The 27,467-nt window shown below is 36.7% G+C and overlaps 1 protein-coding gene across 2 annotated transcripts in view; it reads right to left on the reverse strand.

Moving 5' to 3' along the window:
- The window catches only part of oxr1a (oxidation resistance 1a), a 144,964-nt gene that overhangs the window by 115,738 nt on the left and 1,759 nt on the right, over positions 1–27,467 (reverse strand). For both annotated transcript variants that reach the window (XM_079626937.1, XM_079626933.1), the window contains exon 2: positions 14,481–14,545. In XM_079626937.1, the coding sequence (XP_079483063.1) occupies positions 14,481–14,497 (17 nt within the window). In that variant the 5' untranslated portion in view covers positions 14,498–14,545. The remainder of the gene's footprint in view (positions 1–14,480; positions 14,546–27,467) is intronic.

Here is a 27,467-nt window from a genome sequence, read left to right on the forward strand (position 1 = left end):
TTGTAATGCATACAAGAGAAGCGGACTGTCTGTGGGCTGTTATTAAACCACCGCTGGTTAAGATCAATATTATCAGTGACATTAAAGAATGAAAAAAACTCAGAGCGCATTAAAAGGGCAGCACGAGCATTTAGTGCAGGTGATAAGTGCTATCTATAACTGAGACTTTCTGATTACAGAAAATAATCTCGGAGCGCAGATGCAAAACATTACAATTTCAGACCTGTATGCTTGCTGTACACAGGTCTAATAGTATATAATGGTTTATAATGTTATGAGAATAAAGACAATTATTCCCTTCCCAGAGCTTGACATTAACCAGAGCTTGACAGCGAGCGAACCTTATCTCTGACAGCGAGTGACACACAAACCCCGCCTCCCCTCACTCACTCGTTTCATTTGCTCCGGATGATTATTGTTGGTGTTACAGGGCTTGAATTTCACTGTGGGATTGTGCTTATTGCACATAATTTTACTCATTCCAGCATATTTTTTGCTTGCACCCAAAGTGCTTGCACAGAAAGCCGCATCTTAGTATCTTAGATATGGCCAGCAGCCATATTACCCTGTAGCCCAAGACTGGTTGCCCACTGAAGCCAAGTTTTTGGAGACCTCCTAACCAGGTTGCTGCTGGAAGAGGTGTTAGTGAGGCCAGCAGGGGGCGCTCTCACCCTGAGGTCTGTGTGGGTCCCAACTCCCCAGGATAGTGATGGGGACACTATACTGTTAAAAAGCACCGTCCTTTGGATGAGACGTTAAACCGAGGTCCTGACTCTCTGTGCTGTGGACATTAAAAATCCAAGGATATCCTTCGAAAAAGAGTTGGTATGTAACCTCGGCATCCTGGCCAAATTAGCCCATTGGCCGCTGTCCATCATGGCCTCCTGATCATCCCCATATTGACTGATTGGCTTTATCACCGTCTCCTCTCCACCAATAAGCTGGTGTCTGGCGCAATATGGCTGCCGTCGCATCATCCAGGTGGATGCTGCACATTGGTGGTGGTTGCGGAGATTCCCCCTTGCATGTAAAGTGCTTTGAGTACCCAGAAAAACGCTATATAAAATGTAACAAATTATTATCAGTAGTACTAAACGGAGTTCTTTTTCACTGCTTATACAGTCAAACACACAAAATAATGTCAAAATGCCAGTCTTGGCGAGTATTCACATAAACAGTTATGTTTTAAGTGAATGTAAACAGTTGAGAAAGAAAACGCAGTGTAACAGGCTGCTGTCACGGTCTTAAAGTGACAGCAGCCTAATATACCATTACCGGTTGACAAATTACAAGATAATATAAAAAAACTCCCCATGGTATCTGTCAAAATTGTGGCCAGTGAAAAGAAGAACTTTAGGAAACCAGTAGCCACAGTGGCTGGTGAGCAAAAAAGTTAATGTCAAGCCCTGTCCCTTACACAGTCACATTAAGGGAATATTCTTATTAAGGGAGTTGTGATTGGTCAATCACTGAGCGTTTCGGACATTTTAGGCCCTTTACTATAACCGCAAGTTAACGCACTAATAACATAACATAATAATTTTTTTTGCATATGTATTCTATGGGTGGAAATTATTTAAATGAGAAATATTTTGACGTGTTTGTTCCCGGAAGGAACAATCAAGGCATTTCATGGAGTTCAGAAACCGTGCTTGCTGATATAAATAACTCCCTTTGAAGTGTACTTTGTGCTTTGTAACTTTACAGACCTTTTTCATGCTCAAAAAGCAAAAATTACACACTAAAGAAAGTTGAAAATGTAAAAAAAAAAAATGAAGCATAGTAGGACTCCTTTAATTCAGCCACTGTATTCTTCAAACGAGCTCGCTGAGGTCGATTTACCTGCATTCATAAGATGGTGCAGCTGTGTTGAACCAGACAGAAAATAACAAATATAAATGTTTTATAGTCATAGCAGTGGGCATCGCTGTCAGGAATCATTGAGAGCTGCTTCAGTGCAGCTGGAGGACATCATGGGGTTTATGAGGACGGTTTGTTCCTGACGTGACATGTGCTGTGGACATGTGAAGCTTCTCGGTCTGACACAAGGACATTCCAAGTGCATAACATTTACAATACGTGACATGATCACGATCTGACTTGTTAAAGAGGTTATATCATGAGGATCACATTTTCCTTTATTTAATATCACCATGATATCAAAATCCTTGTTTTTTATGGAATATTGGAATATTTATTATAAATTTATCAGTATGCATAATTTGTATGTATTTATTCATATGCCTTTTAATCTTGTAATCCAAATATCCTCCCCTCCCACTTTCAGTGGTATCTCTTCTCTTCTCTGATGGTGCGTTTAAGAGCAAACCACAACCATCCAATCAATTCCCAATGGACAAAATCAAGTCCCACATTACATTTTTTCTTGTTCGAGAAGCAGCTTCACTCGGATATGCGTCACATTAGGGAAGACAAGACTATCGTAACTTCGGTTTCATGCCAACTATTAAAAAAAAAAAATTATAAAAAAAAAGGTAATTGTACTGAAAACATTAACTTTCAGAACTGAAATCTTCCTCTCCAATCCAAAAAGAGCCCCATACTGAAAGTGAACGGCAAAACACATTCCACAACAGTATTTCCACAACTTTCTTTTTTGTATGTAAATCTGTCAGAATTTAATAAAGCTTGCAAAGAAGCTGGTTATAATGGATAGGGCAATTAAAAACTATATTGAACTTGATATTAAACCTGCAGCCTGTGTGCGAGTGCAGAAAAGTGCTGTTACTCAATTGTGTTTATAAAGAAGTGTGAAAGGCTCAGCAGCAAAAAAAAAAAAAAAAGGGCAAGAGAGGGTGAATAAATAAAATGACTCAATAATGAGAAAAAAAATTGGACCTATGGGAAAGAAAAAAATGACCCCTTTAAACTCCAAATACACTTTTAAGATACAATTACTTGTGCCCTTTTTAGCTTGTAACTGTAAATCATGCTTCCCAATCTATATGCAAGTGAAAGGCTATGCATTTACCAAAGCGTATTAGAAGTTGTGAAAACATGTTTGTTCACAGGACCTGAGGTGTGTGTTCAGACAGGAAAATGAAGCAGGCGCTCTGGTCTCATGCAGAGGCTCCCGGGGTTACAGGAACCAGCCTGCCGTCTCTGCTGCTCACACACACACACACGTCTGACAGATACTCCTCATCCTCTGTCCACATCTGGAGGGATGCTCAGAGAAACTGCTTCAGGAACGTTCCATTCAAAGGATCCTGATAAAATTATGTTTCAAGGTTTCCACACAAATATGACGCAGCACAACTGTTTTCAACATTGATAATAATAAGAAATGTTTCTTGAGCAACAAATCAGCATGTTAGAATGATTAAGTAATGATTCTTAAGTATGTTTGCATTGTTTTTATGTTTTTGTTTTTATTTTCTCTTTTATACCTTCTGTACAGCACTTTGGTTCCACTTGTGGTGTTGAAAGTGCTTTATAAATAAAGTTGAGTAGAGTAGAGTTGAGAGTTAATGACACTGAAAATTTAGCTTTTGCATCACAGGAATAAGTTACATTTTAAAATATATTCAAATAGACAACAGTTATTTTAGATTGCAATGATTTCACAATCATACTGTATTTTTGATCAAATAAATGCAGCCTTGGTGAGCATAAGAGAGTAATTTTAAAAACTGTTACGACCCCCAAACTTTTCCACCAAAAACAAATACATTTTTTGTAACACTTTTTTCATCCTTTTCTCTAAGCCAAATTGTCTTAAATTCACAGCACAAACAAAAAAACCTATGTAAACACCCTCTATTACATGTGAGACGGCGAGTAACATTTCAACGAGAGATAGGATTTTGTGAAAGGATTCCTGTAGTTATATATAGTAGCACTAAGAACATCACTAATGCTATCATGCTCTACAACTAACTTTATTCCCCAAACTGACGACGATAGACTCTCTGAGTAATATCGGTCATGACTCTCCGGGGTCAAATGGGTCGAGACTCATTTAAAGTGCTTTAAGCTGCTTTGAAGAAGCATCTGCAAAAAAGGCAAGTCGGGAATCACAGTCCCTGACCTCCACATCCCTTTTCCCACGCATCAGATGCTCTGTTCCAAAACCATGTATGTAGACATTAGTGCCAAGCATTATATTGTAGGTGCGCTCAGCCTCTCACGATGTGAACTTTGTTCCAAAAGGGTATGATACTTTCTAATATACCTTCTTATGAGCGGCCGTATCCAGATCTGACGAAGGACCTTCACCTGGACCCAAGGGCAACACAGTGCTGAAGTGCCAACTAGTCTCTCCCCTGTGAAGGATCCCTTTACCACTCTACAGTTAAAGCGTTGTCGGGATAATTTCGGTTTCGCGTATCTACCCCAAAGTGATAAAATTCGGTATAAAAAAAATGTTAAGGCCAGACAAGTAGTTTGTTAAGGCTTGGTTTGTAGGGAATTACAAACCTGTGCACATATATTCAAATGCATTCATTGGTTTAATGAATAGAAACTCTAAATAGGATTTTATCTGAACCCCATTAATTATCAAAGTTGATTTGACAAAAGATAAAAAGTTCTGATAACAAATCATGAAAATGTTTTTTTACAGTGCAGCGTTTCTTACAGGTTCACATTTAAAGTCTGTGTAGAGAAAACGGTGTCATTTTAGCGTTCTCTAATTTAATAACTAATGATCGTTGTGACGGAAGTGAATCAATTAAAACTAACTTTAGCTGGAAAATATCTTTATTCAAGAACCGCTATAAAGCCAAAACAAATCTCTGTTACCTTAAATTATCCGTTTATCACTGTAACGCCACTTTGAAACAATCTACATTGTTAAAAGCGCTATATAAATGAAGATGACTTGACTTATGGACAAATTCGTATAAGACAGCATGTGTGTATCCGTTGCAAATAATGCAATCCTATAATGCTCCGCAAAGAGTAAAAGTGTTAGGCTATATATTTTATATATATAATTTATGTTGTATATATATATATATATATATATATATATATATATATATATATATATATATATATATATATATATATATATATATATATATATATATATATATATATATACATACACACATACACACACACACATACATATGAGGTTTTTATTAACAAGACCATATTAATATATTTAATTTTTATGTTAAAAAGTATTTTTTTAAATGTATATTTTAATTTTTTCCACTTTATTTTCAAGGTATATATATTACTAGGTTCTAATAAAATTTTTGTCTGTCCTCAGACAAACGGCTGCATCAGAGAGCCGCAAAACACAAATCACGTCACTTATTCAAATAAATGCGCAGTGGAGGATTCACTGCCTTGCTCAGAAGTGAAGTGACAGCGGCAGAACATTCCATCGTCACATTCTTTCCTCGTCAGCAAATGTTTGTGTGAGAGAAATGCAGTGGGAGTTCAGGCCTGTGGCAGGGTTGGGTCATTTAAAGACTTCTAATCAAGGGTCTAGTGTAAAATCTGACATGATTTGATACTGAAAGTATAAAAGGGGGGAAAAAACTGCTGACGCAAGCTCTGAAGAGACACATTTCAAAAAGGCCAGACATGTCTGACGAAAAAATATATATAAAATATTAATACGCCTCACATGAGAGATGTATTCTGCTGAAACTGTGGCTAAAAATACATACACACAAAAAAACGGCACAACTCTTTCTTATTATAGGAATAGTTCACTCAGAAATAAATATTTTGTCATTATTTACTCACCCTTGGAAGATAGTGCTTCCACATAACGAAAAAAAAACAGCGAAGGAACAACATGAGGGTAAGCAAATAAAGACAGAATAAATGACCTGCTGGTTAGAGTAGGAAATTAAATTAGACAATAAATCGGCTCATATGAAGTGTTAATGTGAGGACGCAGGGCTCCTTGGCAACTCATTTCAATGCTCAGTGCATGATCATGGCAGCTTAGTAGCACCGCCTGCCACTACACCCACTGCCATACTGTCCAATCAGCTGCCAGAAATCAACTACAACATTCTGTCCTTGCAAAACATCAATAAAAAGCTGAAGGATGAGATAATTGTGTTAAAAAATCCTGTCCGAGACAACAAAAGGATCGTATTTGATTCGATCTAAAAGATAGTCAAGTCACCTTTAGTTATATAGCGCTTTTTACAATACAGATTGTTTCAAAGCAGCTTTACAGAGATAACAGGATAATAATGCAACCAAGTTTGTTTCCATGAAGAAAATAGCGTCACAGTCCAGCTTAAGTAAGTTCAGTAATGTTTAATTTTTTTTGTAAAACAGTTACTAAGTTACATAACTAGCCTACTATATACAGAGAAGGAGTTTTCATTTTGTTGACGAATAATTTTCACTATGAAAATGAGACCACTAAACAAAAACCCATTTTGAAGACAAAAACTATGAGAAAGATCTACTGACATGTTCGTCATTGAATAAAAACAAGACGAAAATGTAAGGGAGGGGCGATTTGGGAAGAGATCCAGTCAGAATGATGTCCTGTCTGGTTAATGTGCACATTTGAATTGTAATGTGCTGATCTACCTGGCCGGATATAAGTTGCCATACATTTGCTGCATGTCTCCTAAAACATTCAAAAATGTAAACTTGTGGGAGAAAGAGGAGACCAGCCATATGGATAAATCTGAACTGAGCTCTCTTTCACGTCTTTTCGCACTTGAACAGACACATATAAGATGTCAAATTTTCAATTTTGACGAGTATTCACTCAAACAGTTGATTATGTCTTAAGTAAACATACATTCAGCATTAAAGTGACAGTAGCCTAATAAACCTGCTGCTGCTGTCCATCATTTATGTAATCAAACAACAAAAGAAAAAGAGAAAAATCACTCAAAGTTCTTGACTTAATAATATTAACAGCTTTCAAAAGGGTTAATTAATTTATACAAATAAATATGTCTGCTTAAAAGAATGAAGAATGTTGTAATATACAAACAAAAAATGTTGTATTCAAGTTGTTATAAAGAATGCATATATCATTAATTAAAAAGATGACCATGTTCTTGTTTCTTTGAGAAGTGGTTGTATTTCATTTTAAGATAAAGACATGTTATATGTCACAGCAGTTAAATCTGTCTGTATTGCATGTTCAAACCTCATCTCATACATATTAAGTTAACAGAAGCTTTCTCTAGATACCCTATATGAAGAGAGTTGACATTTTAGAGAAATATTTTTTTATTTAACTATTTGTTTTTTACAATTTAACTAAATCCATTAAATTTTAGTCGACTAAAATCTTATGATATTTAATCAACTAAAACAATTCAGATGACTTAAAAATGTATCTTATCCCATTTTAGTCAAAAGACTAGGATTAAAACTAAATAAAAAAATTTGCTGTAAAAAAAAAATTGTGCACTTAGGCTACTATGTTTTTGGCCATGGTAATATTGTGGTATTCCTTAAAGTACCTTGGAATGCCATCTAAATTTCTCAGATTTGACAATCACATGAGGTCAATCTGAAACAAGCTGCATACATGAAATCAAGACTTAGTGACAACGGTGTATTAAAAACATGAATCAAATATTGCAATAAAATACCCAAACATTAACACAGAGATATATGGAATGCGAGTTACAAATTACAGTCAGAAAGGGAATATTTTGACAAATATTCCAATGGAAAATAGTGGAATAACCTCCGGCAATGATCAGAGTCTCTTTGAAGTTAAAGTCGCAGCCTAAAAAAATAATCCCATAAAAATGGAGCTTCATATACTGGGGCATAAAAATCGCTTCAGTATTTGCTATGGAGTAAAACGACCGTATCCCAGCACTGAAACAGAGATGGAGGGAAGCTGGAGTCATTAATAGACTGTGAACAGCATGTTGATAAATGGAGATGGTATAACGCAAATGGCCATTTAAAACGGTCCTCCTAAATGAATTCAATTCACCATATAAAGAGTTTTCTTCAGTCAACTAAACCGCTTGGTACAAAACTTAGTGGGCTGCCTTGCTGTCTACTGCTTACATGGGCATCATAACCGAAATCACATCAAACAGCGCTGCTCATGCGAAGCACACACACTTGACTCACAATTAATTTTAATAGTGCTGGGCATTAACATCTTGTAATAAGATAACAGCACAATATTTACACCAGCATAAAAACACACAGCACTCACAAATATTGAGCAAAACTCTAGACCAATCTATTTATAAACAATATTTTTCAGTATTGTATCGATTATATTAATAATTAATGTAATTCACAGGATTTGTTGCAATCCATGCAAGAATACAGATGCTATCCTGCCTTGAAAGTTGGAGAAAAGAATGCATCTTAAGAGGAATAATTAAGTCTAACTTTTGGGACCGTGTTCATGCCACGAGTGGAAATGAGTCACTCTGAAAAATGTATATAAAAATGCATTTTCATAAGTAGCCACTTTACAAATAAACCAGCCAATCAGAATTTCTCTATTTCTGCTCAACCCATTATGACTTTGAAATTATAGCATCCCTCCCTCGTCTAATGTCTCCAGAGCTTTAAATAAATTTACTGTGGTCTAAGAGATTTTAATATAGGTCAGGGAATTGCAGCGGGAGCTGCGTTCATTCTATAGTGTTTAAAAATCCACAGCTCAGCCCTAAAGATGTAAATGCTCGTGGTTGCCAGTTAACCTTTTCATAGTATGAAACAGCAAAGCACTTCTGCTACTACTGATAGAAACTATGAAAAAATCTGAATGATAATAACAACACCACAAAAAACAGTCAAGTACTTAATAAAGAGTTTGAAATCATAAACCATTTATTGGATGAAAACGGTAGTCATTTTTTACACAAAAGATTCTTATTTTCAGTTCGGGCTTCTTTTCCATCACAAACAACAGTTTTATTAAAAGTTTGTGCACGAAAGGTAATGCAAAAATTACTCTAGTGTGTCAGTGAAGAGCGTGCTTGATTTGATATGCATGATTTGTGAAGATGAAACAAAAATCAAGGTAAATATCCCTTGTGCACTCAATATTTTCATTGTGCGTCATTTGCAATCAAGCTAAACTTGTTAAATTAGGCAAAAAGTGTGACGTCTGTGTGAGCAGGGTGTGCGCAGACAGAGGTATGGAAATACATATATTGACAGGCAGGTAGGACATCCTATCGTTGCATTCGGACCGAATGTAATGATTGGACGGAAATGTTTTGGTCCTAAAACTTCTACAGAAGATATGTGTACATGTTTTATATTTAGACCAATTCTATTATCGATTGCTATCAGGATGCGAAGATAGTTTCAACCAGTATAACAAGAAGTGTTTATAAAAAAAATAGCTTACCCTACCTTTAATGAAAATTTAGCATATATAACATGCTGGCTGAAATCGCAAGACAAAAGATTCCATTACTGTTATTGCCACTAAAGAATGCTATTAAAAGCAAACGCATAATTTGAGATGTGGTAGAATAGACATTGTAGTGAAAATGCTCATTTTCAAAAATGACTTTTGTCATATATACACTGTTGGACACTGTTAGTAGACAATTTAAATAAACTAGTAAGAGTATAAAAGTGTGTTAAGAAGTTTTTTTCATTCATAGTTGAAGAAACAACCGTATGTATCCATCGCCACAGCAACTAGAAACAGCTGATAGATGACTCGATGTGCGTCAGCAAGGACCCTATGTTGAGAAGACACCCTGAACACACACGACAGAAGTAAACATCTTAAACAACAAACAGATCAGACAAACACGTTCAGCTGCCAGTGGTGTCGTCAGTCTCATAATATCAAGAGCTGAAGGATGTACGTTCATGTTAGGCTGCTTAGATAAACAAGACAAAAACATCCATCGTTGGCCATCATGTCTGATGTCTCTGTCATCTCTGATTCTGTGCATATTATTCATTTCCGGGAAAGAGAACGCAGCTGACAGTCAAATCAAATTAAAATAGAATTTGACTCATTTTCCTCTAATTTATGCATTAGTGCGTATATTGTTTTTTTGTTCTATAATACTTATTAAAATGGACTAAAACCTGCCAATCTTTGTTATTATGGATTTGATCAGACTGCAAATATCACCGGACACACACCACAGGGGTAGACTACAGTTCTCACAATTCAACTTAAAACAATCTAATGCGGCAATTCCAAATAAAGTTATAGGCCTTTATTTTATTTACTTGTCTAAGGCAATTTTTACTTGCATGTGTCTCTTGCAGAGTGTGAATTATGGACCCTGAGAGCACAAGTCCAAAATCAGCTCTCGATGATTGCACGTGCCTCCTGTAAAACACTCACAGACCCCTCCCCTTTATGCTAATGAACCTTCCCTTGCGGAATCAAAATACCCCTCAGGAAAGGGAACTGCAGGGGATCAAACAGTAATCGGTTGAGCTCTCCACACATCTCTGCGATTTCATCTCAGAATTCCAAAGCATTCCCAATGTCAGTCAGGATATCTGTGCATAACTGTAGGTCATTCTGCCTTGATTAGATCACTGTGCCTTTGATGAGGACTGAATATCACTTTATGGCTTATGTTCTCCAAAAGAAGAACGTCTTCTGCATATGCAACTTATCAAGTGTGGGCCGTTGAAGTCAGCGCCCTCTTTGGCAAGGTTAGGGAGTTTGATTTGGGCCACATTACACATGGGAACAGCGTGGTGTTGATTGCTGCGGTCAACGTCACATCTGTGATTTGTCTTAAATCAATTTTGCTTTTGACAACAGCGGCAGGTCTGGAAGGAGCAGAAGCAATACATAAGAATTGAAGAAGATATTCAAAAGGTAAAGTTTAGGAATGGACTGATATTAAAAGTCTGGGTGATACCGGTAAGCTGATTTTTTTGTTGTTATGTTAAGATTTAAACTTAACTAAAGCAAAATTGTTTAAATGCTACACGTTGTCATGATCCAGACTTTTATATTATTTCCTGTTCTGCGCCATGTTTTGTAGTCCTTTGTAGTTCTTCCTCTGTATTAGTTCTGTGATTATTCAGGTGTGTCTTGTTTGCCTATTATTACCTCTTGTGTATTTAAACCCCAGTGTTTCTTGTGTTCCTTTTCGAGTCTTGTCCATAGATGTAATGTTCTTGGTGTTTGCTTTGTTTTGTTAATTCCGTTTATAAAATTCACTCCGTTTGGATCAAGCTCTCCTTCGTTTTTGCATTCCCCCTGTTACGGTCACACAAACTCGGTTTTGTTTGATGAAAACAAACTGAATGTTCATGAAAACAGAAACAAAAAACAGTCACAGATATATCATATTGTAATATATAACAATAATATTCATAATATTAATTTTAAGGATTAAATATTACATTTAACACTGTTATTAAATTAGTCTTTTTAAAGATTAACTGTGTATTAGATGGCAAAATTAATGCAAATATAAATATAGGGAAAATTTGCATGTTATCCAATATCCAAAATAATATAATTGTCGCAGGTGGCTGTGCTTAATAAAGTGCATAACAGGAATAGCTCAAGCAAACAGTTTTTAATAATAAATCCAACTTATTACACAACCACATTTAAAACGTAGATGAGGCAAGACAAAGGATTGAACCAAAATGTATAAATGCCAGAACTAATGAGGGAGCTAATTGATTAACAACAGATAAACTGAATGAGGATGACACAGACTAAACAGAAACAAACACAAAATGATACAGTTATATCATCATTACAATATAAATGTGTGTTTCCGAGACTTTAATTCAGTCCAATATGCATACGTCTCCGTTTACCTCACACAACCAAAGTAAATGATAGAGCAAGTCTCCAGCTGACATCTTTCTGTCAGTTAAAGGATTAGTTCACTTTTAAAGTGAAAATTCTGTCATCATATACTCGCCCTTAAGTTGTTTCAAACCTGTATGAATTTATTTCCTCTGCTGAACACAAAGGAAGATATTTAGAAGAATGTCAGTAACCAGACAGTTTTTGGTTCCCATTGACTTCAATAGTAGGAAAAAATATATACTATGGAAGTCATTGGGAACCAAAAACTGTCTGGTTACTGACATTCTTCTAAATATCTTCCTTTGTGCTCAGCAGAGGAAAGAAATTCATACAGGTTTGAAACAACTTAAGGGTGAGTAAATGACAGAATTTTCATTTTAAAAGTGAACTAATCCTTTAACAATCATATCCAAAGTTTTCTCTCCACGAGTAACGGGCTCTCGGTGACACTACCATCCATTTCCATTCTTATGATGTCGTATAGTCAGGCTGAATGACATTTAGACAACATCACACCATTCGCTGTAGCTCATGAGTCCAACTCATTGATGCTTTAATATCAAGAGAGTTCTCACCGACAGCAATTAAAACCTTATATGTGACAGCTCAGTCTCTGCATCTAAGAAGGAGGCTCATAGGAGTCCACTTCATTCTGTGCGCAGGAATCACACAGATGCAAAACTAAATTAAGCCATAATGTGATTTGTCTCAAAACAGACCTGAAGAGTGATCCTTCTTTCCATTACCCAAGGTCAGCTGTATATTTGCTGGATTTTAAGTGACACTGTAGCTACGGGAGGTCAAGATGATTCCAGTGACTGTAATGTGACGACTGTGTAATGAGTCCAGTGCCCGGGGCATCGGTGGAAGGGTTTAGCTTTTACTGCCCGAGCCCATTTTGAAACGCAAACATTGGTAAGTCTAATTAGAGGAAGCCTTATCTGCCGCCCAGAGCACATACGCATTACTGCAACATCAAAGAAAACTACAGCTCGCGTTTCATGAGAAGACTGATGGCAGGGCAACATTTTTAATGAGTTGCTCCAACTGTAATGCATTTAATAAACAATCCCAGCGATGAAGGATTCAATTTAGCCGTGTTCCCGTTACAGTTTAACAAGCGCATGTAAACATGAGCCATTACATTTCTGATGAGAACCCAAACCCAAACAATAAAAATAGCTCTATACTGGATGTAGATTGGTTCAAAACAATGTGCTCATGCGCTATACCCTTAATAGTGTCAGAAAGCATTGTCATTTCAGGATTAGGGTCATTAGCCAGGTTTCCATCAACATATTCTTTTAATGAATATTATGGGATACATACTGCATAAAAAATGCTGGATGGAAATACCAAAAGAACAAAGAATGCGATGGAAAATAATTTATGCAACTTTACCCTGTCGAAGGAGGCGGAAAGAAAATAAGCAGTGAAAACCAAACAAGCACCATTTAGTTACAAGCTAAAACTTGTGAGCTGTTAAAAATGGACATTTTCTCCTATTTAAAGTTGCCATGAAATGAAAACTCACCCTATCTATTTTCTAATTGCATGTTGTTGATCTTATTGCGAACAATTCAACCATGCATGCTTCATGCTTCAACAGTCACCTTTTTGCAAATTACATTTATGCAAATTTCAACAACAAACCTACTATTGGCTATTGGAATATAAAGCAATGGGAATGTGAAAACATTCTGACCAGAAAATGGCAGCACGCTTCCACTATATGTATCAAAGGAAATGTCTAGGTAAAAGATAGATTTTCCCTTTAAAATGCATGCACAATAAGTACCCAAAATATGTTTATATGGATCTTTCTTTGCTCTTTCTCTTGGATTAATGCTGCCAAAAGTCATCAGTCAGCCAGAATGGGTTACAGGGCTGACCAACAAAAACGTCACCATCACATCTAGAATGTCAAATCTCATAAGAAATATATTAGGTTAAAATTGCTCTTATGAGAAGCACGATCAGTGTTAATTAGTAAGTAAATCTATACTGTGACAGGCACGGGGGGATTTAGCATTTTGTGATTTCCTGAGATCACAGGCTCTCAACACAGATTTTGTCAATTTTGTGTTTCCCAATTAGTTTCTTTACTTCCATGAGCTACCAATCAAGTTAGTTTGTGGCGTCAAACTCAGTGTGTGTGTGTTTGTGTTTGTGTTTTTGTGTGTGTGTGTGTGTTTGTGTTTGTGTGTGTGTGTGTGTGTGTGTGTGATGAACCAAGAGGTGTATTCATATTGAGTATGAGTCAAACCTGGCTTTCGCCACTCTGAAAACACAGCTACAATGGAAATGCATTTCAGAGGGAATATACAGCCTGAATGAAAGAAATTGCAATGGTAAAATCTGAGTATACAATGTGTTTAGTATATCGTTCAGACAGGGAAAAAAAGTCATGTTAAGATTAAGACGTTTTACTGGTTAAATTCAATGAAGGATAACCTCAGACTAGACCGGAAGTTTTGAATCCTACAATATATTTTAGTACAAAGGCATATAGCGTCACAAAATCTATCAAAATGGTGGGGGAAAACAAAGAAATGGTGACAAATGTATGGGTAAACCCTACCAGTGGAACCAGAACAAAAATGTAACAATCTCAAGTGCATTTTCATTAACCTGCGAGTGATTTATCTTGTCCCTAAGAGGTCATGAATGATTAAATTATGTGAATAAAGTCTAGCCCTCAAAGTAAATTTCACTGTACATTTTTATAAAAGATCACAAAAACAAACCACTGTGTCGCTCTGACCTTTTGGTGCTGAACATGTTGGCAGGACGATGTCTCTGACTCAGAGGTTTCCTTCTGGGACAAACCTGAGAAAAGCAACCAGAGACAGAAAGTTTATTAAGAGCAGAATTGTGAAGGTGACCTGAGCCATAAAACAACACCGATTATATCCCCCAAAACCCCCAAACCATATTCAGGACAAACTCAAACACAGTTACAAGCTTTACATCTGCTAAAAAAGAAAAAGTGTGCGTAGGATCATTTTTTCACCTTGCAACAGAAAAATAGGATAAGGATAAAGTACAAACTGGTTGATTAATGTCTGATTGAAGTAAGTTGAGTTCAATGATCTCAAATGCTCTCATTAAAGGTTTAGTTTATATAGCTTCTCCAAGCTGATGAATAATTCATTATCCCACTGGATAAATGTTTGGCGAGTGTAAGCTGTACTCGATCTAAAGACAGAAAAAACTGTTTGCAGTCATCTTCATCTGTTAATTGGGATAAATTAAGAGTGTTGTCAACACCGAAAGCCGTTACAGATGGAATACTAGCAGAATACTGTGCACTGCAGTATATACTGTATACTGCCTAATTGTTTAAACAGTATGCAAATATAAATATTAGAAAAGTAGTATGCCACATTGTCACATGATGATATAGCAGGTTTAATTCTAGTGATGCTGGCAGAAGAGAAGAGTATATTAGTTTTTCTACTTCTGCCATATATTTATATCACAGACATATAGTCCACTATTCTGAATTCAACCACTGATATTACTTCTTGTTCTTCGGTACACTGGAAATGAAAGGTCAATTTGAGAGCAGTGCATTGTGGGACACATTATATACAACAGAAAAAGTTTGAGTATGCCATGTTATTCTAAACATTACCCGAAATCACCTTTCAATCTCTGACAAATGGCAGACCAGAAGTCATTCATTTCCAATGGAGAGTAGTATGGGAGCTGGATAGATTTCAGATCGTATGCGTATTTAATAAACACCTCAACCCATGCATTGAAACATTTGACCTTCGTATAATGGAAAAGGAAGCTAAAGTCTATAACTTTTGAAAAATGTTTTCCATCATCTCTAGGAAAAAAAAGTTCCAAACTTTCATTTTAAAAGGTTTTCATATTGATTTCTGTGGATAAAAGTGGCTTGTACATCTACAGAGCATAGGAAAAGCAGAATATTTTAATCTATACACCTGAAAAGATGCTACCCGGGCCGGGAGTATAAGTGATGTCGCCTGCAGGCTATAGGTGCTCTTTAACACAAAGGTTACGGGTCTGACGGTAAAGGTCATCTTTAATATGCGTAGGACCTTAAACATGGAAATGTGTCATAATGAGAGGGAGTGACTGCTCTGCTTCAGCATGATAAAAACAGCTTTTAAAAAAACACATTTGTGGCTGTGACAGAGAAAGAAAGAGAAAATGAGGAAGACATTCACAAAAAACTAAATAAGGCATTACATGGCGTGACGTCAACGTGTTCAAAGATCTTTCTGGCCAATGGTGGAAGAGTTCAGTTCACCTTTTTTGTAGACTTCAAGGTATATATGTGCCTTTACAAAAATAAACCTACCGTAAGAAATATTCACTTGGAAGAGTTGGTAAGTGCAGACGTTAATGTTCTGGGAGCAGACAGAGAAAAAGTACATGAATTTGCTCTTTGGCTTCTGGGGACCTGCTCATCTCCAACTCCTCGACTCGAAGCAAGTTTTCATGAGTTATGAGAGCAAGTGCACATTCTCCTTCCAGAAAGCTTTAAATGTACAGTCCTCTTAAGGTCATGAGTCATGACATTTCATACCAGTATGTTTCTAAAGATGACCTGAAAATCATCTCAGAGACTTCACGAAGACAGACTAACAGAGACCAATTCAGCAACGGTAAAATGCAAAAACCAACAGAAATGAATTTATACCTTAAAATTGGACCATAATATACGAAAAACCAGCAGAAATGTTTTTTTTAAATGGTTCATAAATTTATTAGTATGTAAGCCTTGCCGTTTCAGAGATTCTCTGACCCAGTCGCCTTGCCATTACAATTTGGCACTTGTCAAAAGTCACTCAGATCTTTATTCCTGGACATTTCTCCAGCATCCAACACATTGATTAGGAGAACTGATTGCTTAGCATCTAATCCACCCAGACCTTAATATGTGGCCTTGTTAGGAGATGTTTTGCGATTTAGATGATTTAACACACTAAATAAGTTACTAAAATGATTTAGAATTTTGAGTGCAGATCATAGCTGAATTATTAGTTAAATAGATTTACACACCAAACAGGATACAAGGCAAACGACTCTGTAACACTATCAATGCCGAAATGAATCTGCAGCTGTCAGGTGGTACAGGTCAGTGCTCTTTAAGTTGTTTATGGTCATGCTTTAAACCATGAGGTAGTTTAAAGGAGAACTCCGGTCAATTTTAACATTGAGCTCAATTTTTAGTAAATTTGGAGTGCTGTCAATACAGAGAACAACGACAAAAATCGGTGTTGCCTACACTGTGTTATCCTATTTTTAAAATTGGCACCCTATTGACTTGAATGGGGCAAGTTTTAAACCTGCTTTTATCCTCTTAACATATTTGATGTGTCATTACAAGTGCCCAGCCATGTTGAGTGATTCCTTAAGAGTGAACACGAGTGAATCTGACTGCAGTAGATGTGAAAGATATGAATAAAAATGATGTTATATCAGCCAGCGCAATTACCTGTATTTAGTTCCTGTTTTCGGTGGAAGTCCAAAGTAGTCGATTGTCGAGTTCACGCGCGTGATCATAGTAACTAAACCTATGCGCGTGAACTCGACAATCGACTACTTTGTCGATATATTGCCTACCATGCCTTTAAATGTAATAGTTATAAAAATAAAGGGTCAAAATAAAAAGGTACCTTTTTTATGTGTGTGCAGTTGTGTAGGTGCTTTGGACTTCAACATTAGAAGGAATAAATCAACACAAGTCACACAAAACGGTCTATTTTAAGATCCGTGTGTTGTGGAGTGCTGGGATACACAAAGAAATGTCACTGATGAATAGCAGTGAATCATGGGATTTTCTCCTGTTCGGTATTCCACTCCGACTTTCACACTCTGATCTTCACTTGCCGGTTTAATCAAGTCTATTTTTAACCTAACACATCTGAGACACTTGTGGGAGGAGATGTGAAAAAAACAGACAGGGCATGTTTAAGACAGAAGAAATGTATTCGTGAAAGCTGTGGTACCTGCAGAATGTATTTTAAAAAACATCTCCGTTTTCAGCGTTTCATGTCATAAACCCAGAGCACACAACAGCAACGGAAGCAGAGGTCTGTGCTGAGGGAAACATGGCATGTTCAGAAGGTTATTTCATTTTATTGTATTTCCTCTTCTCAGTTGTGAGTCATCCCTCTGGTCTAAGCGTTCTACAGATTTAGAGTGATTTCATCAAAAGCCTTTTATCGCTCCAAAATAAAGTGGCACGGACTGTGTGTGTGGTTTCAAAGGGCAGCGGCAAGCTTGTTGAGGAAACTAAACACTGTTGACATTGAAATATAAGGCGCAGTGAACACTACAAATACTCAGGGCAAACAACTTCTGATTTGTAAAGGTTCCAGTTTACACAACTAATCACAGACTATAGGTGCATGAATTACACGATTACTCTCCTCCCTGACCTTAAACATCACACCCAAAAGTCCCTCTGTTCTTATACAAACTGACACACAAAGCAACACAAGAGTTCTTGACAACATCAACAAACAAAATGAAGGATGGCTTATTGTTTTTCTTCTTGTTCTGTACTAGAAAATTAACATATGGATGAGACGGCCACTGGGCAGACGCTTGCTGGCACTTGGATGGCTTGTCTTTTTTTAAACACTGCTTCCCATTGGGAATTGACCCTTCGCAGGGAGTTGATTGACAGGCAATCTGACAAATCATACTTTGTCATCCGCCATTTTGTTCGACAAAGCAGTCAGGAGAGTTTTTTTTAACTTGAAAAACAGTGTACGGACGCTTTTCCGCGGTTAAAACAACATTCATGTTTCTTTGATGCTATAAATTAACTAGAAGGAAGAGATGATCGGGTCACGAGCAGCTTTAACTGAGGCTTTAACAGCGATCTGTCAGACAGATTAAAGAGCCATAAAATGGTATTTATTGTTTAAATTTCTTTAAAAAAAAATTACCAAATTTGAAAGGTGAGACTTTGTTTAATATCAAAAGTAACCTGGTCTGTCCTGTCTGTCAGCACGTTGTCAGTCTCCTCTCTGCTTGTCGTGAGAGCGGTGCAGCTTGTCGGACATAGCAACAGTAACCAAAGGGGGCGGGTCTTTGCAAACGGTCAATTGTGGTCCTCCGTATTAAGTGTAAAAATATTTGATGTGATGTTTTTAAAAAGAAGTCTCTTATGCTCACCAAGGCTGCATTTACTGTATTTGATAAAAAAAATACAGTAAACAAAAAATATTGTAAAATAGTATTACAACTTAAAAAAACTTTTCTAGTTTAATATTTTTAAAATGTTATTGATGGCAAAAAGGGATTTTCAGCATAATTACTCCAGTCCTCAGTGTCAAACGATCCTTCAGAAATCATTAATAAGCCAATTTGCTGCTCAAGAAACATTTCTTATTATTAATGTTAAAAGCAGTTGTGCTGCTTAAAAAGTTGTGTGGAAACCGTGATACATTTTGTTTAGGAATCTTCGATAAATAGAACATTAAAAAAGATCAGCATTTATTTGTAATAGAAATATTTTGTTCGATTATAAATGTCTTTACGGTCACTTTTGATCAATTTAATGCATCCTAGCTGAATTAAAGCATTAATTTCTTTCAAAAATGGTACAGCCCCCAAAACTTGTAAATGTTTGTGTATATATATATATTTTTTTAAAGAACATTACGGTTTAACCAAACAGAAACTATGCAATGGAGCGAACAGTGAACAGGAGAGACTGAAATGCAGGAAAATCCGGAGTGAACTTTGAGCAGATTCGAATGCTTTTGGGAAATTGCTGTCGATTAACTTTGCACACATACTTGGTCATTCATCTGCACTACAAAGGAAGTTTAAGACTGGGGAGGAAGTTTAGAGTTGCAGTTTAAACTATTATCTAAAAAATATCACAGAAAATCTGATTCCTCATGTCATGAAATGATAGTTATATAGTAGTTTTTGAAACAATAACTATTGTGTAATTAAGTAATTCATTAATTTCAAGATTTTGGCAATACAGCCCACCATGGTATTTACAGGTCCTCTGTCTGTCTGTCTAAAACCATGGTACTCTTTTATTAGAGCTGTTTGCCATCCTAAAACACACGTTTAAATGGAACAAATATGTAGTATATTACAAAGCAAATCCTGACTCATCATTGTGTTCCTACATTCACCCGCACAAAAACAAACAAATCCTCCATGTTGGTTTGGCGTTCTCTGGTCTTAATCACTGTGTGGCTTCAGCGAGGTGATATAAATGTAGATCAGTGGTGGTGACTCATCCTCCACCGCGCTCACGTCACCCTGATTCGGATTCTCGTCATTCCTGATTCTTACAGAATCTCTTTAACAGCATCTCGAGGGACAAACAGGGGTCAAATGAAGCCTGCAGAAAACATGGCGTAATTATGGAAATTCCCCTCGCAATTGCTGCAGACGTGTAAACAGCCCCAGTGTTGATTCTAAGAGCTGTGTTAACATTCAATCCAGAGGTTCAGTTCTCATCACAGGTCACTGTTTTCACTGTCTGCCATCTAAATCAATAAATCCAAGCACAGGGGGACCATTTGCTCATGCATATTAACAAATAAAGACCTTCATAAACACTGCTGGTTCTACAAACATTTGGAGTGTGTTCATCTGTTCATCCCCTAATGACATCATACAAGAGTCTTTATTCATGACCTGATATTTTTGCCAGAAAATGCCTTGCACTAAATAATGGCGATGCTTAAAAATTATGTTTTGTTTGACATTTAACAGCGTACAGTATAATCTATATGTCTATGTTAAGTTGAAGTGTGTATTTTTTTACTCTTAACATCATTGAGTGCTGAACAAAACTCTGGTCAACCAATGGTGTGAGATCGGGACGGAACTACAGTATCAGTTTGTTTGGCAGTTTGGACCAATGAATGAAACTTGTCAATAATTTTGTAATTCTGTTTGGTGTTTGGTGCCACTCTGCCCTGCAAAAGCAACACAATACGAAAAATGAAAAAGGAATATTTTTTTATTTACATTTTTTTCATTAAATTATGATAATTTTTCAGATCTAAGAGATCAATAATTAATTTAATTTTCCTTTCGCATGGATGTACAGAAATTACACTAAATCTGTTAATGTCAGTTTGTCGTCTCATTTTGGTCCTTTTTGGAGCAATTTAGTTTTTTTAACATGCAAATGCGTGTTGACAAAGATTCAAGCATGTGAATTTAAGTGATAATTACATACCCATTAGAAAAAAATTATATATCGATTTTGCAATAGAAATTAAATGAAGAAATCTTCTAAGATATTGCAATCAAAAGTCAGTTCTCAGCATGAACTCAAAAGTATCTTTCAATACTATCTGCTGCTACACAATCCACTCTTATTCTCACCATCAACAACAGTCTTATTTTTAGGAGAATCATCTGTCAAAGTTGATATCTAATTGAAACACAACTGAGAGTTCAGAGATACAGTATCTCCTGAGCAACTGTTTGACAGAGCAACCTCAATATCCAGAACAATATCCATGTGGGTATTAACAACTGCTGCACACAAGTCGCATAATAAACGATAGGAATCAAGTGAAATGAATGTGTCTGTCAAGCGACAAGACTTCTAAATTGTTTACAATGGAGCGCCTCTTGAGATCAGGGGAGTGAGGTTTACACGCACAGTTCTTACTGGCCTATGACCGTTGCATACATTGAAACGGAACTTCCCTATTGTGATGTATATCTAAGCAAAATGGCTTCTCGAACAAGGGGAAAAAAAGAACGAAAAAAAAAAAAAAAGTAGGGTGAGACTTGATTTTGTTTGATTGGATGGTTTTGGTTTGCTATAGCTGTGATCTCATATGAGTGACAGGTTGTCCCGCCCCCACGGCAGTAAACAAGACAGAGCATGAACAACAACAACAACAAAAAAGTGCATGCATAAATTATTACCGGTAATAACGAATACTGCAATATTCCAAAAATATAAGAAGTCAACTTTGATCTAATGGTGACTTAAAATTTTGTTAATTGTTTTGTGCCATGTTGGTGTGTACTTTATATAACTAACACAGAGCAGGGGTGTCCAAACTTGGTCCTGGAGGGTCACTGTCCTGCAGAGTTTAGCTCCACCTTGCCTCAACACACCTGCCTAGAAATTTTTGTATGCGTAGTAAGACCTTGATTAGCTGGTTCAGGTGTTTAATTGAGGTTGGAGCTAAACTTTGCAGGACAGTGACCCACCAAGAGCAGGATTGGGAACCCCTGGACTAGAGATAATTCTCCACCCCAACTGAACTTTTGATGCCCAAACTTGTTCTCGCATATAGCATATAGAAACTTGTTCTATGCATATAGCTACGCTAAAATGTATTCTTGATATGTAAACCAACAACTTAAAAGAAAAGCTTTTAAGAATTTACACATAACATGATAAAAAGCTGAAAAAATATGGACAAAACAATGGTTAGGGAGACGTGGGCAGCAGTTTGATTTTTCAAGAAAACATTAAAACCTTGAAAGTGTAACTAGCTTCAGTCTTGTAGTTTATACAAAAAATCTAAGGTCGACATCACAGAAAAAGACGACGTTGTAAAATCACATTATTATTTTTCAGTTTATGAGGTCAGAATGCAAATACTCGATTCTTTAAATCAGTTGCACGTCCGCATGATTATTCAGTAAATGAAGAGTTGAAGTGAAAGTTGTGTGGGTCGTGATATCGGAGACACGCTGGGATTGAGATCTGCTCAGAATATTCATTACAAGACCCTGCCACCCAGACACACTTGTTTTAATTCATTATTAAACTGACGAGACAGACCTGTGGGATTTCCCATGATGCAGTTTCGTTGTTGTTTTCCTGGAATATTCCAGGTTATTTACAGTCTGTGTGACGGATCATCACAGGCAATAATTCTGCATTTGAGGAATATATTCTGTATTAAATTTGAAAGGTGACTTTTTAGGAAAAACACATTTTGGTACCAGAAAGCATCTTCCCATTCAAATGTACATTCACCCGATCGCTTAATCTCATTTAATACAGTGTGTGATGGTTACAAATGTTACATTTTTATTCACTAAGCTGCAAAAGCACCTGCTAGGCTTACGTTGTTTAATGCATCACTGTAAATGCATTTCCCAAACTGATGGATGAGTCCAATTTTTTGTCTGTGTTGATCAATCTCATGCCACGGATGCTGAAAATAGAATATTAAAGCCTCTTGAACTGCAGTGCATTTGGGATTGATCCACAACTTTTCGTAATATCACCTCCAGTAAATATATGATCAGATCCATATAACATAAACCGTGCTTTAACCTTGCAGAAATGTGATATGTGCTTCAGCTACATTCCCTACAATTTACATGCCGAACACAGACCCGATTGTTTGAGCTCCTGGCAAGGTGGGACTCTGTCAGTCCAACTCTGGATTTATACTGCTGAGTCATTACACAAAATTATATTATGTTGACAGAGACAAATGCCTCAGGAGGCAGTGCTTTAAAATGACTTTGTTCCAAGGTAAATTTAATCTCGAGAGCTGGACGCATTTCAGTGCAACAGAGCACCGATTCAGTCCTATAAGAGCATTTCATTCCCGCTTTGGTATCTATCATGTGCATGTGGAATTTGCCAGTTGTTTGTCATGTTTATCACAATGACTATCAAGAGCTGGCTATAATGCGTATTTAAAGGGGAAGTGTGCCATTTATGCACCATTACGGCATATTATTTTACACATTTAAACTCACCATAGAATCAAAATGGACAATTCTTGGTTTTTATGGAATATTGCAGTATTTATTGAGACCTGCTATCTCGTATCTCCATGCAGCATATATTTTCTGGCTCTGTGGGCATCCTACAGTTCACACACAAGCACCTATACACCAGTTTATAGATTAACATGACGGAACAGGCTAGTCGATGAATCAACATAACTCCACATCACAACAACTAGCTACATAAATGTATCCACTAACCATTTAGAAACCTCCATGTACAGTCTAACAGTAAACGTTTCATCCTGAGTCTCTCTGTAAGGCTGCACTCGCTACCGGGCATTATTGACATTTTGCCTGAGAGAAATTAGGCTGTTATGTTGTTCCTGTATCCGTAGCTCGTGTAAAGTATCTGCCGTCGTCTGAACGGGGGTGGGGCGCCGCAGCTCATTTGCATTTAAAGGGACACGCAAAAAGAAAAAAAAAACTGTTTCCCTCACACCCAAAAACAGGCAACTTTGATAAGCTATAAAAAAATTATTTTGAGCTGAAACTTCACACGCACATTCTAGGTATGATAATAATCAGTTCCTTGATTATTACGCAGGAATGAGAGTATAGTTCCTAGTCATATTGGCCTAGAAAATCACAACTTTTCATTTTCTGTCGGTCTTAGTACACGATGTAACTACAGAAGAGTCATTAACAGGAAAAATATCGAAACTATTTGGTCTTTTTTTGAGAGAGATGCTAACGGTCTAATCAGATTCAATGATCTATGCTAAGCTATGCTAAAAGTGCTACCACCAGACCCGGAGATCAACTGAATGTATTCGAAAACGGTAAAACTCAACTGTTTAACTCCAGGGGAGTTGGAAAATGAGCCTATTTCCAAAAAAAGTGGAGTGTTCCTTTAACTCGTTGAGTTTTGCTAAATGCCTCTAGAACGGGGCAGGAAACAGGTCAAAATTAGTCACTCATCTCTCAAATGCTGTCATGATGGGGACTGTTTTACATGTAAAGCATGCAACATACGAGTAACACATGACAGCCCAGGCTGTAGGGGTCAGTCATGTGTTACTGGGGCTTAAAAGAGCAAATCCCCCTGTAATCTACAGCCGGCACTTCACTTCTGTTTACAATGTGGATTCAAAGCTTTCACTGGACCCCTAGCAGCATTAACTGATCAGCATAACTATTAAATATTATGCAATGTGAAAACTGTGTGTTAATAGCTGTTCAAATTATAAGCTAATGACCAGAGTACTCTTAGTATTCAAGAGAGCCTCTCATTTCCCAAGGCCACTCTTATAAAACAAAATCCATTTTAAAACATCATTACAGACTAGTGAACTATATTACTTGATGTCAAAGTATTTTATTAAAATTATTAATACATTTATTTATTGAATATTGTTGCAGATGATACATAAAAGCGACATGCCACTTCAATGCCATATGTTTGATTTAAACACCGGTAAGGCTTCACATCATGCTCAATAACTAATAATTACAATGCATGCTGTCTGATGCTGTCTGTCATGATGTCTTATTGCTTTAGGTTTTAGAAAGAGTGACAGTGACAACACAAATGTTTACTGCATTAGCAGTGCTATCACTCACAAACTGATAGTGATATTAGGGCTTAGAAATTTTACCCTCGTTGAAAATAAGCATACATGTACCTAATACATTTGTATGCAGTCCCACACAACAACCATCTTTAAAGTCTTGATACATCAGCTTTTTCCGTCTTCCCCATAAATCATTGACTAGTTTGCGTAAGCGCACTATTAATTCGTAAATGAAGTGTGGCTCTATGATATATCACAATAGACTGAAAAGCTCTAAGCACCTGGAGGACTCCGACCGGCTTCTTTGGATTTAGGATTTAGGCTACACTGTTACGCAAGAGCATGAGCTGACTATAATTCCTCAGACATAGAAAAAAAAACTGTTGTTGCAGCATTCAAAACAAAAGCAACACAAACACATTGATTCTGTTCCAAAACCTAGTGAGCTGACTGTATGCAGGCGGCATTTTAAGTCGGTTCCAAAAGGTAGGTAGCGTGATTATGATACTTTATTTTAGCCAAATTGTAAAAGCTAGCGTTGTACGCATCTTTCATAAGAACGATTTTGCATTGCATTGCAGCAAGCTCTTTGAAATAAGAGTTGCATCCGAAAAGTTAAGCAGCTGATTTCGCACAGACTTCTGAGGAAATGATTTAATGATCTACAGCAAAATAGAGAGAGCTTTGGTAAACTAAGCAAATATTTAATAACTACAGTAGTAATTTCACACTAGAAGTGGAAAACATTGGTCAAAAACTTACATTTTAACACACAAACTGACCACCAACTTTAAGACGCCATCTTTGTTTCTTAGCTCAACGGTCACATAATGGAACGCACAGGATTGTGGGATATCAAAGGCAGTGAAGGATACATCTATGCTGCCTTCAAAAATCGGTAAGATGAAGGTTTCTCAGGAGACAGGAAGTGAAGCTAACATTGGATTCGGACGTGCCTTGATGCTTCATACCTTGCAATCCATCCTCACAAGGCAGCATTTTTAAGCTTTCGGACGGAGCCAATGTATCCGAGAGGGCGGAGAGAGAGAACATTTTCTTGTTGGAACACAGCCATAATTATAATTAAAAATCTGTTCTTTTTATGTATGCATGTATGAATGCATGCATTATTTATTTAAGTTTTGTTAATTTCTGATTTGTCAAAACGGAAGTGAAACCCTCATTGTGAATGAATCTGAGAGAGACAAGCTGTCATGTCCAGTCATTCAGAGAGAATAGAGCTGAATTTTAATTTCACTAAGAGATGTGAAAAGGTCTACTGTGCAATTAGAGAAATAGAAAATAAATGGTGTGCAAGGACATGACATTTATCACAAATGAATATGAATTTCAAGCTTTTTAAGCTTTGAGCATCTGAAACCAGAACTAAAGCATGTGGATTTGTTTTAAGTTTGGGGTATGTACGATTTTTTAAAAAGAAAGAAATACAATATGTAAATTTTTTTCGCCGATAGGGGTCGCTGACCTCTTAAAATAACAAAGGCGTATCTTGATGATGCAAAATTTCCTGCGGAATTATGGAACTTGTCGTCAAGCTTTATTATTATTAGATGGATCTAATAATGTTTATGGGTGAGTGAATAATACATTGATGTTTTGACATGACTGTGGTATGAAGCAGGGCGCGATTGCTAATGAGAGACAGATATCAGCGCCACACGCGAGTCCCGCGGATATAAAGGAATAAGGACATTTCATTCTACCGAACTACCCATAAGTGCAGAAATAGTGTGTGTAATTATGGGTGTCAGTTTATTAGACGAATTAAGCTTGTGAGGTGACGCAGCGCTGTTTCACTTGGTCTACACTATCACACTAAACTGCACTTGAGTGTGTTGAAAGTTATGTTATTCTATGTGTTAGTTTGTTGGCTATATGAGACTAGCAGTAAGCTAGATAAGCAGCATAGCTGTTTTTCAACATTGATAATGAAATGTTTCTTGAGCATCAAATCAGCAATATTAGAATACTTTCTGAACGATCATGTGTAAATTTCATTTTTTAAAAAAATTAATAGAAAATTGTTGTTTTAAATTGTAATAAAAAGTAATGTCTCTAAAAACCTTACAAAAAATCCTCAAATTCCTAATTAATAGTTAGTAAGGTAGTTCGTAGGATTAAGGGTACAGAATACGGTCATGCAAAATAAGGCATTGATATGTGCTATACAAGTAGCCTACTAATAAACAACCAATATCCTAGTAATATGCATGCACATGCATTCCTAATATTGTGGGAGAACATAAAATCAAAGTGGTCTATAGCTAAATCGGACAAACGTCTTCGGTCAAATAAAGAAGGGACACAGTGTTTTCTAGGAAATCTCAAAAATGGATCTTCCAGACAGTGGAGGAAATGCCTTGATCCATTGTAGCAGCAGCTGTCATTGTAGTGTCACGAGTAAAGGAAACAGTTGTCAAGATTTATACCTCTACATTTTGCTATAAAAAGAGCATCTTTGATTGCTG

The sequence above is a fragment of the Phoxinus phoxinus genome, assembly GCF_949152265.1.
Source record: "Phoxinus phoxinus genome assembly, chromosome: 10".
In the NCBI taxonomy this organism is placed as follows: Eukaryota; Metazoa; Chordata; class Actinopteri; order Cypriniformes; family Leuciscidae; genus Phoxinus; species Phoxinus phoxinus.